We start from the raw sequence: 10,494 nt of genomic DNA, 5'->3' as shown, positions 1-10,494 counted from the left end.
CAGCAAGGGGAGGTGCTCAGGTCCCCTCCAGCCTCTGTCCCCTACCAAGGGGCCCAGCAGACAATCCTTGCCTAGCCTCTGCGGGGGACCCAGCTGGTACCTGCCTGCCAGCTGGAATGTTACTGACTGCTAATGAGCAAGGTGATAAACAGTGGGTGGAAAAAAAGAGGGAGAGGGGGAAAATAGCTTCGGAGCTTAAAAGATTAATCATGATGGTGTGAACTGTGAGGAACCACCTTCTTCAGAAGAGAGATCCTCTGCGGTTGGCTTCATTGTGCTCACTCTGCTGTACATGTTGTCCATTGCCTCTGAAAAATTAATGTCTAACTCAGTTGCTGGTTGGCACAAAGAACGTTTCAAGCACAATTGAGTGCATTGAGTGGGGAGGCAGAGAGACACGGAGGATATGGGAGGCTCCAACGATGGCTTCCCCTGTGGAAGTTGATGATTCTGCAAGGTTTTGGGGAGACCAAAGATGTCTGTCATATGAAGTTGAGTGTTGGCTTCAGCTCGGAACTTCTCTTCAGTGCCCTTGTCCAGCAACCTTCTCAGCACCCGTCCAGGACAGGTGGACTAGGTTATTTATTAGGTGTTACCAATGTAATTGGCATGACCCAAACCACATGCAAAGCCAGGCACAGAGGAGATGGTACAACTGGAAACCTGCCAGCAGGGTCAGTGCTTTGCTGTGGTGTTCAAACCTCCCCAGCCAAATCCTGTAGCAGACAAAGAAGTGGCTGAGAGCATGTGGAAGAAGGGTCGGTGATGCTTGTGCTGCCTGAGAGCACCCTTCTGCAGCCTCCCACAGGGAGTGACAGTTATGGTGGGGACGGCTCTCCAGTGGGCACTAGCTGGTGTCATGGAGCCGCTTTCCCCTTGTAGGAACGGGCCTAGGACATCCCTCTATCACTGACGGACCACACCACACCACACCTGCCCAGCCCGGCGACCCATCTGCAGCCCCCAAACCCACAGTCATGGGGTTTTGAACCACAAACTTCCCTCCTGTTAGCAGGGGATGGAAAGGAGCTTGTTTGTTGGCAAGAGCCAAAAGCTCAGTCTGGGAGCCTTGAGAAAGTGTGGCCAAGAGAAGGACCCCTGTGTGCCTTGTCTTTCCCTGGCACCCTCCCCCTGGCAACCCGATGGTAGCGCATCCCATTCCCGGTACCTCTCTGTGGGGAAGCTGAGGCATCTCACACGGATGGGCAGCGCACCCCTGAGTGCCCATGGAGGGTGGACTGGGGGCGGGGGCAAGTGCCTCCCGCTGGGCGACAGCAGCGTGAGCTGTGGATGTCCATCTCTGGATTGTGGGGTGCAAAGACTGCCATGGGTGCAGGGCCCACCCCAAACCCTTGCTCCCTGGGGCGCACAGCCATGCTGAGGAGTGAGGCTGTGCGAGTGGAGCTGCCGTCTGGTTTGGGCCCCCCCAAATGAAACGCGTGGTGCAGAGCTACCTCTTTATATATGACCATGAGCTGTGGTCTCCAGCAATGACAGTGTGGGCCAGAAACAGGTGTCACCTTAATACTTTCCCAGGAAAGCCAATTACCCCTGGATGATTATGATTAATAACTCTCTAAGCCCTAATCGCGCTGACACCAATGCCTGGAGCTTACCCCAGGGGGCACTTTATAAGGGGCGCCCTGCAGAGGTGAGCGTAGCCACTTTTCCTCAGGGTGACGGCACAGGTTGAGAGGTGGCGGGAGCCCCCCTTCAGAGGCGATCCCCCCACGCTCCAAAAACACCCCTGAGCAAGAGCAAAAGGCACCTCACAAACCGCAGCCATGAACGGGACAGAAGGCCAAGACTTCTACGTGCCCATGTCCAACAAGACTGGGGTGGTACGGAGCCCCTTCGAGTACCCCCAGTACTACCTGGCTGAGCCCTGGAAGTTCTCGGCACTTGCTGCCTACATGTTCATGCTGATCCTGCTTGGCTTCCCCGTCAACTTCCTCACACTGTACGTCACCATCCAGCACAAGAAGCTCCGGACGCCTCTAAACTACATCCTTCTGAACCTGGCGGTCGCCGACCTCTTCATGGTCTTTGGAGGTTTCACGACCACCATGTACACTTCGATGAATGGGTACTTTGTCTTTGGAGTTACAGGGTGCTACATCGAAGGCTTCTTTGCTACTCTGGGCGGTAAGTTTTCCAAATATTCAAAAATCCTCTCCCAGGAATTGCCCCAGATTTTAGGAGGGGGAGGGAGGACGCCAAGATGATCTTGGAATAACATGGTATCTGGAAGGTCCTTGGTCTGCTGCTGATGTGGGCCGAGGCAGTTGAAGTTTCAGGGTGGGAGGTTAAGAAAGTGACAAATGACACTTTTTTTTTTTTGACCTTATTTTGGTGGCCACCTGCTCAGTATCCTGAAAACAACAGTGCAGCAATGAAAAGCAAGCAGTAGCAGATTTTGCAGTTGTTGGATTTGCACATCTTTTTGGCTTGCTTTCTGACTTGAGAGATGACAGATTCGTTCTTCCTGTTTCATGGGGCTGAGTCTGTCATTCGCTCCGATGTGGTGCATGGTGGCACAGGCTAGCAAAGCTGGCTCTCCTCCCCGTGCCAGCCAGGCTTTGACCGAAACAGATGTTACATAAAAATTGTGTGTCTAAAAATGCCCTCCTCCGTTCAGCTCAGCCATCAGCCACAGGCAACTGTTTTACTGGTTTGGTCCTTGTGGCACAGGTTTCCTGGGAAGCTGTGGGTAGCGAGGGGAAATACTGGGATGATGGGCACTCGCTGCATCTCAGAGTGGGACCGTAAGCTTGCAGATACAGGTGCTGTCCGGGATGAGTGGTAGGATCCAGCCATGGATCTCAAAACACAGCAGCAAAGTGGTTACTGTGGGTCAGCAGTGCAGTGAGAAGGTGTCTTCTCATGCCTTCCTACTACACCTGCACTCGGCCTTTGTTCATTTCTCTTTCCAAACCCTTGGTGGAGATTTACCTGCTGCCAGGAGTCTTCCTTGGGAACAACAGTCCGAGGAGGCCTCGTGCTGCCATCAGCGTGTTTTTCTCCTCCTGTTGCTCAAAGTCCCTGTGTCCCCTCTCTCTCCCTGGTGCAGGTGAAATTGCTCTCTGGTCGCTGGTTGTCCTGGCTATCGAAAGATACGTAGTGGTCTGCAAGCCCATGAGCAACTTCCGCTTCGGGGAGAACCATGCCATCATGGGCGTTGCCTTCTCCTGGATCATGGCCTTGGCGTGCGCAGCTCCCCCGCTGTTTGGCTGGTCCAGGTAGGGAGGGCGCTGTGCCCGGCGCCTGGGGCCGCGGGGGCCTGGCTGGTGGCGGCTCGGCCGTGGCTTCCAGCTGGTCTCCTCTGCTGGGCGCTGACCTGCCTGGCTCACCTTGCAGGTACATCCCCGAGGGCATGCAGTGCTCGTGCGGGATCGACTATTACACTCTGAAGCCAGAGGTCAACAACGAATCTTTCGTCATCTACATGTTTGTGGTTCACTTCATGATCCCGCTGACAGTAATTTTCTTCTGCTATGGGAACCTGGTCTGCACTGTCAAGGAGGTGGGTACCTGCCAGTGGCGGTGGGCTGGGGGCCACCTGCGGCCCCAGTGCAGGGAAGGGGCCCACGCCAAGCTCCAGACTGGTGACAGAAAGGGCCCTTGGGGCCAGGCTGGCCCTCCAAAAGGGGGAAATAGCAAACTCCAGACGTGCAGCTCAACTACCCCAAGCCCTGACCCCACGTCCCATGCCGGCGCAGCCCTCCCCAGCTCCATCACGTTTCCATTCCCTTCTGCCCACAGGCTGCTGCCCAGCAGCAGGAGTCTGCCACCACCCAGAAGGCAGAGAAAGAAGTGACCCGCATGGTCATCATCATGGTCATCGCCTTCCTGATTTGCTGGGTCCCCTACGCCAGCGTCGCTTTCTACATCTTCACCAACCAGGGGTCAGACTTCGGGCCCATCTTCATGACCATCCCGGCTTTCTTTGCCAAGAGCTCCGCCATCTACAACCCTGTGATTTACATCATAATGAACAAACAGGTAACTGGCAGGATGCCAGGCGATCTCCTTTTTTGTGTTTTGCTTTATAACAGCTTGCAGAGAGTTACGGCACCTCGAGGTACCAGTGGGCTGGGAGGGGAGTTTGTTTCCAGGTGATCTTGTCCTGGCATGCAGGAGGGCGACTGTGCAACTCATCCTTGGCGTTGCACGAATCTCATAAATGCAAGCCCATCCCATCTGAAATGACCCAGGCGCTGGGCCGGTGGAGGAGCTGGGCCTGCATCCGCGCCGGCCCCGAGCGGCAGGCAGGGCAGGCAGCAGGCAGGGCAGGCAGCAGGCAGGGCGGGCAGCAGGCAGGGCGCGCAGCAGGCAGGGCAGGCAGCCCGGTTCGGCTGGTTGTCACGTCCTTAAGAAGTCACTGGTTTTCCAAGGAGAAGCCTTTATTATTATAAAGCGCCTCCTGAGCTGCGGTGGTGGGGGCTTCCAAGCAGCTCTGTTGGGCTTGGAGGCAGCCCCGCAGCCTGGACCAGCCTGGACCCCGCAGCCCGCTCCTGCAGGACCCCCGGCCTGGCGTCCGCCTGCCTCACCCCGGGCTTCCCTCTCTTCCAGTTCCGTAACTGCATGATCACAACCCTCTGCTGCGGCAAGAACCCGCTGGGTGACGAAGACACGTCTGCTGGCAAGACAGAGACCTCCTCCGTCTCCACCAGCCAGGTCTCTCCCGCGTAGGCCCCGCCGGAGCGGCCAGTCCTCGGGGCGCGTCACCGCCCCGGGAGCACGAACCTAGCCCCGCCACTGCCACCGCCCGCCCTCGCTTCACCACGGCCACAGCCCCGCCGGGCGGGCTCCTCTCTCCTGGCACTAGGAACCCTGGGAACAAGGCTGTAAATGTGTACACACGTTTTGTAATTAAAATGCAAAGGCTTAGCTCCTCCACTGGCGTAAATCCGTGCTTTTCTGTTGAGAGCTCGCGCCCCGCTGCTCCGAGTGCAGATCCCTGGGTCTGACACCCCCGCCATGCCTGCATGCCCTGCACGAGCCCCGGGCCGTGGCAGAGCCGCCCTCACCTCCCTCGCCCCACCTCGACGGCCGGGGCAGTCCCTGCCTCTGCCACTGCGGGGGCCAGAGCTGGGGCCACCTCCCGGCTCTGCCACTGGAGACGGAGCCCGGCCGGTGCTGCCCCGCCACTCGGCCCCACCGCGCTCCGGCTGCCCAGGGGCAAGTCTGGCTGCTGCGAGGTGCCCCCAGCCCTGCCAGGTGCTCCCAGCTCCAGCCTTGCCCCACCTCCAGCATGTCAGAAGCCCCGGGAAGCACCGTGACCTCTCCAGGGGGGACAGGATGGGGTACCGGTGCACATGGGCCCCTCCATGCCGCAGAGATGATGGCTGCGGATCCTGCCCAGCAAGCAGGTGGCACGGCATGGCACGGCACGGCATGGCACGGCACGGCATGGCACAGCACGGCACAGCTATGTGCGGCTGCAGTTGGATGTGCTCAGGGAGGGCTTGGTGCTTGCTCCTGCAGGCACCTGGCGCGGCAACATGCGCACAGTGTTGCACCCTCGGCAGCAGCTCCGCTTGATGTCCCCCCCTCCCCGTAGTACCGCCGTTCATCCTTAGGCATCTTCGGGCCCCCTGCGGCCCGGGGCCATGCCCCGAGACACGCTTCTCCCGATCCTCCCATGCACCTCCCCGTTTCAGCTGCAATCAGTTTGGCATCAGCCCAAGTAGGAGGTTTTGGCCAGTGCTTGTGCTTTTGAGGATTGATCGGTGCATCACTAAGCTTCCCTCCGCGCTGTAGCAGGCAAGACACGGGAGCATATGGCTCAGAGACGTCGACATATGTTTTAAGCACTACAAGATGGCATATTGCAATTGTAGCAGTGTTCTTCATTTTTATTTTTAGCTCAGTTATACAAATAAGATGTTTTTCTCGCTGTTCAGTGTTATCAACATTTGAAACTATTTTTGTACATTATTATCCTCTCTGATTTCTAATCCTATGCAGCTTTGCAAGGTCTAACAGGGAACGTATAGAACCCATGCAAGTTAAACCTTTAATAAAGAGCAATTTGCAAGTACAATTCTCTCATTATTTTTTTTTTATCGATACTTCTGCATATTCAGTGAAATCTAAAGATTAGAGGTTTATGAATAATTCAGTGTTTAGGCTGATGTCTGATTCATGTACTTCAAATCTGGGAGCTGGTTTTGGAGGGAAGTGGAGGAAGGATTTGGTGTTTATTTGCTGTCCACAGGGCTGTGCTCCACGGGAGCCGCGTGATGCTCGGCGTTGCAGCTTTCCCGCCTGCGCCAGACCAGCCCCAGCACATGCTGGTGGCGTCCTGGCCCCGAGCCCACAGGCTGTCGCCCCACGCAATGCCCAGCTCTACGGCTGCTGCTGGCAGTGGCAGGCGCAAGCGAGGGTTTGGGACACCCCTCCCGGCCCAGGCAGATGCCAGAGGCATCATGGAGCTGCTGGAGACGTGATGGCCAGATCCAGGAGAAGGAGATGGTTGGAAGAGATGCACCATCCCTGCTGTGGTGCCAGCCCCTGCAGCCCTCCAGTGTCCCCACTGGCCCCTTCCCGGGGAATTCGGAAAAGGACTGGAAATGGAGCAGGGAACGGGCTGGTGGTGCTGGTCCGGGGAGAGCTGGGCATGTGGGGCCCGAGCACTGGGTGCCTCTCCCAGCTCCTTGCTCCAGACCTGGCTCCTGCTGGCACCTCGGTCCCTGCCAGGATCCGGCCCCTGGGCTCAGCAGGTGGGCGCAGACCTTGACGAAGGTCTTTCTGGGCAGCGCTTTGTACGTACATTGGCGCGTAACATGTCTGCTGAGTCGGGCCATGAACCAGCCCTGCCGTCACGTAATCCCGGCCCTTCCTCAGGCTTACAGCTCCCCCACGGCTTTGACAGATGATGCATACGAAAGCCGCATGACTCTTGCGTAAAGAGGAAAGGACTGATGCAGTGCGCTGTGGAGAAACACAGCGGTCCCGGAGGTGGGGACGTTCGCGCTGTTCCTGCACCAAAGACCAGTTGGTGAATTACTCAGGTTCGCCTCATGAGCACAGGCAGAACAGAAAGTAGCACAAATATCCTACCCCACTGGAACAGCCAGGAAAGTGTCCATAGGATCACGGGAGGACTTATTTTTAACACGGCCATGACACAGAAGTGCCCTGGGCCCCTCAGGGATCCCGATGGCCAAGGGCTCAGCTCACACCTGGCCCATGGGACAAGGCTGTCCTCGGTGTGGGACAGTTGCTGCGCCAGGAGCTGGCACAGACGGGACGTGGAGGGGACGCGGAGGGGCTGCCCGTGTGTGGGGCTGGGAATGGTCTCCCCTGAGCACGGTGGGATTCGGCAGGCAGGGGTGAGCAGGGGTCCTGCGTGCCAGTGCACACCTGGGGCTACCATGGGAGAGTCGCTCCTCCCTGCCTTCGCTGGCCAACAAAGCAGCTCTCCATTTTCCTCCTCTCGTTTGTGGGATCGTTTTTTCCCTGCCCAGTTATCAGGCTCCCCTGGCAGAGCAGCCCCCCTGCTTCCCAGTGGGGCCGTCCCGGACAAAGGGAGCTGGCACATCACACCAGTGCACCGGGAGCGGGTCCCGTGCAGGCCCCACGCCACGGGCTGTCTCCCCATCTGCCCCACAGCGAGTGCCGTCAGCAGCTGCAGCACCCTGCCACCCACCAAGCAGCGGGTAGGTGCCTCTTCCCTGCGTGTTCGGGGCGATCACCCTGCGACTCCCCCATCTCTCACCACTCTCCAAACCCTCTGTTCAGACATGCCCCTTCTCCCTCCAGCCCCTCACAAAGCAAAGGGCACTCAGCTTCCCAGCCACCCGCTCCCACCAGGGCAGCAACCGGAGCAATTAGCAGCTGCTAACCAGCCCCTGCAGTTAGGGTGCTAATCAGATAAATTAGCTGGAAGTGAACTGAGCCTGTGAGCAAGGGCAGTGCTGTTGTGAGCAGAGCTGGGGCTGTCTGTGCTGGGGGCTTCAGGCTGGCGTGCTTGGGTGGGTGTGTGCTGCCATGGAGCCTCTGCTGGGTAAGGGGTTTGCCGAGTGCTGTGGGGTCCTGGCAGAGCTGTGGCTCCCGTGGGGCTGGGGCTGTGCTCGGGCTCTGGTGGCCATGGTCCCCGTGAAGCCGCAGGGATGAGCAGGGTTGTGGCTGCTTGGCTTCTGGGCGTCTTTGCAGCCCTCGGGGCCGTGAGTGCCTCGGGGCTGGGCCTGGGTCCCAAGAGGTGCCTCTCACCTCTCCCAGCAGCCAAAGCTGCCGGCACAGCCCAGCTCCCTGGTCTGCTGTCCCGGGGCCGGCGGCCCGCCCACCCCCCCACCCTGCATATGGTCATCGAGGCGCTGCGGGCGCAGGATGAGAGGAAGGGCACCTCCGTCATCGCCATCAAGCGGTTCATCCTGGCTAAGTACCCTGCCGTGGACCCTGTCCGCCTCAAGTACCTGCTGAAGCAGGCGCTGAGCAAGGGGCTGAGCCGAGGGGACCTGGTGCGGCCCCACAACTCCTCTGCTGTGGGGGCCACCGGCCGCTTCAAGGTGAGCAGGGGGCCGCTGGCCCCGAAGCGGTGGGGCTGGGGGCTGAGGTGCTGCCTGGCCTTGCTTCCACCCCTCTCTCGCCCCCAGTTAGCCCCCGAGAAGCTGCGGCATAAGCAGCTGCCAGGCCAGGTGGATCCCGACGGAGGACAGGCCCCGAAGCCAGGACGGAAAGGGACCACCAGGCCCCCCCGGGCCCCCGTGGCGGGTGTGCGACAGCGAGGTAAAGGCCTGGTGGTGCCACAAGCGACCCCGGGGCTGCCCCAGCCCCGTGGAGCAGCCCCTGCTTGGGCTCCTCCACTGCCCCTTCTCCCACAGGTGCTGCAGAGGAGAAGCCGACAGCAGCGAAGAAGGAGAAGCCGACAGCAGCGAAGAAGGAGAAGCCGACAGCAGCGAAGCAGAAGCTGAGGGCGAAGCCCACGGATGTGAGTAGGGCCCAGCGGTGAGGCTGGGTGGCTCGTGGCATGGCGGCAGCCTGAGGCGCTCTCTCCCCTCCAGGCCCAGCTGCCAGCGGCAGCGAAGCCCAGGAGCGATGGAGCAAAGACCCTGCAGGCTGCCAACCACCCCCGGGCCCCCGGCAAAGGGCGATCAGGGCCCCCCGTGGCTCCAGCTGCTGAGGATACAGGAGGGGGCGATGGCAACAGCCCTGTGGGTGCTGAGGCAAAGGGGCCCCGAGAGGCCCCAGTGGGAAAGAGCAAGGGGAAGGCGCCCAAGGGGGCACAGCAAGACACCCCCAAGGCGAAGGGGGGTCAAGGCAAAGCAAGGAAGCCCCGGGCAGCCCCGGGGGCCAGCCAGGGGGAGGCCAGGCTGCGGAAGGCAGCCCCCACCCCAGCAGGCAGGAAGGCCCCATAGGGGCTCCCAGGCAGCCCTGCTCCCTGTGGGAGCCCAGCTCTGCTTCCAGCTGGGCCTGGGCCCTCGGGATTCGGATCGGTTTTAGTCGCCAGGACAGGTTTTAATTCTGTGTTCACCTCCTGCTAATAAAGCTGCTTCACTCCACTCATGAAATGGCATGACTGCTCGTGGGTCTCTGCCCCTGCACTCCCATCTCCCAGCGCCAAAACCCCCCAGCCCTGGCCTCGTCCTGCATGGCATGGTGGTGAGCTGGTGCTGCCGTCTGTCCCAGTGTGTCCCCAGCTGCTGGCCGCAGTGCCAAGCTTTGGGGGCTGTGAGCATGCAGGCTGGCAGTGAGCCCCAGTGCTGGGTGACGGCCCAGCACAGTGGCACCCCTGGGCACTGTGAAGCTCTGGCTTGGCCAGTCCTGCCAGTGCGGGGCCGTGGTGCCTGCAGCCTCGGTGCGGGATAGGTGTCCGGCCCTCTGCCCTCCTGGCTGCCCTTGTGCTAATGCCTGGCTGAGCTGGGATTACAGGAGTGCCGGGGCAGCAGGTACGGGTGCATGCCATGGGCAAGTGTCCCCAGCACCGGGGGGAGCTGCCTGTGCTCTAACCATGGTAAGAGGAAAATAGAAGTGTTTTACGGCTCAAAAAAAGAGTTTGGGGTGTTTGCTGTAGACTGCAGCATTGCTCGTGCTCTTGTTATCTATCAGTGGCACAGTGCCCACCTCTAAACCTGTGTTACTAGCTCCTGTGGGTGAATGTATGAACACTTTCATTTATTAGCTTCAAATGCCTGAATTTCTCTTGCTCTGCACAGAACAGAGCCCTTCTGAAGGTCAGCCTGATAATGCAAAGGGTTACAGTCCTCCTGGGCAGGAAAAAATAAGTGGAAGTAAAACTCTCTTCCTAAAGAGGATTTTGCTAATCTTCAGCTGGCCTTGCCAATGCCCTCCAAGGCTCCTGGCCTTGCTTTGGGGCTTAAGCAAGAGCTGAGCAAACTGACGTCTCTTTAAACTTCAGCCTTGGTCATGTTGATCCATCTTTAACGGAGCCAAAACTCGTGTCCGCCCAGGGACGGGGTGGAGGATGCCGCAGTAATAACTGAGCAGAGCTCACCTGGCCCTTTGGCGATGGTTAACCTCACAAAGCAC

General features: G+C 59.3%; 2 protein-coding genes across 2 annotated transcripts; both read left to right on the top strand.

The window, feature by feature from the left end:
• The first annotated feature begins 1,685 nt into the window (after positions 1–1,685).
• Positions 1,686–4,835, top strand: RHO (rhodopsin). Its single transcript, XM_075158437.1, has 5 exons — positions 1,686–2,145; positions 3,071–3,239; positions 3,358–3,523; positions 3,763–4,002; positions 4,573–4,835. Exons 1-5 carry the CDS (start codon positions 1,785–1,787, stop codon positions 4,690–4,692), a joined length of 1,056 nt encoding a protein of 351 aa, XP_075014538.1. The 5' UTR covers positions 1,686–1,784; the 3' UTR covers positions 4,693–4,835.
• A 3,282-nt stretch (positions 4,836–8,117) lies between these two features.
• H1-8 (H1.8 linker histone) lies at positions 8,118–9,506 on the top strand. Its single transcript, XM_075158478.1, has 4 exons — positions 8,118–8,513; positions 8,601–8,733; positions 8,829–8,935; positions 9,009–9,506. The coding sequence occupies exons 1-4, from the start codon at positions 8,118–8,120 to the stop codon at positions 9,360–9,362; spliced, it is 990 nt and encodes a 329-aa protein (XP_075014579.1). The 3' UTR covers positions 9,363–9,506.
• The last annotated feature ends 988 nt before the right edge of the window (positions 9,507–10,494 follow it).

The sequence above is a fragment of the Calonectris borealis genome, chromosome 10, assembly GCF_964195595.1.
Source record: "Calonectris borealis chromosome 10, bCalBor7.hap1.2, whole genome shotgun sequence".
Taxonomy (NCBI): domain Eukaryota; kingdom Metazoa; phylum Chordata; class Aves; order Procellariiformes; family Procellariidae; genus Calonectris; species Calonectris borealis.
Note: the sequence above shows the minus strand (reverse complement) of the source record. Positions and strands in the feature narration are given on the sequence as shown.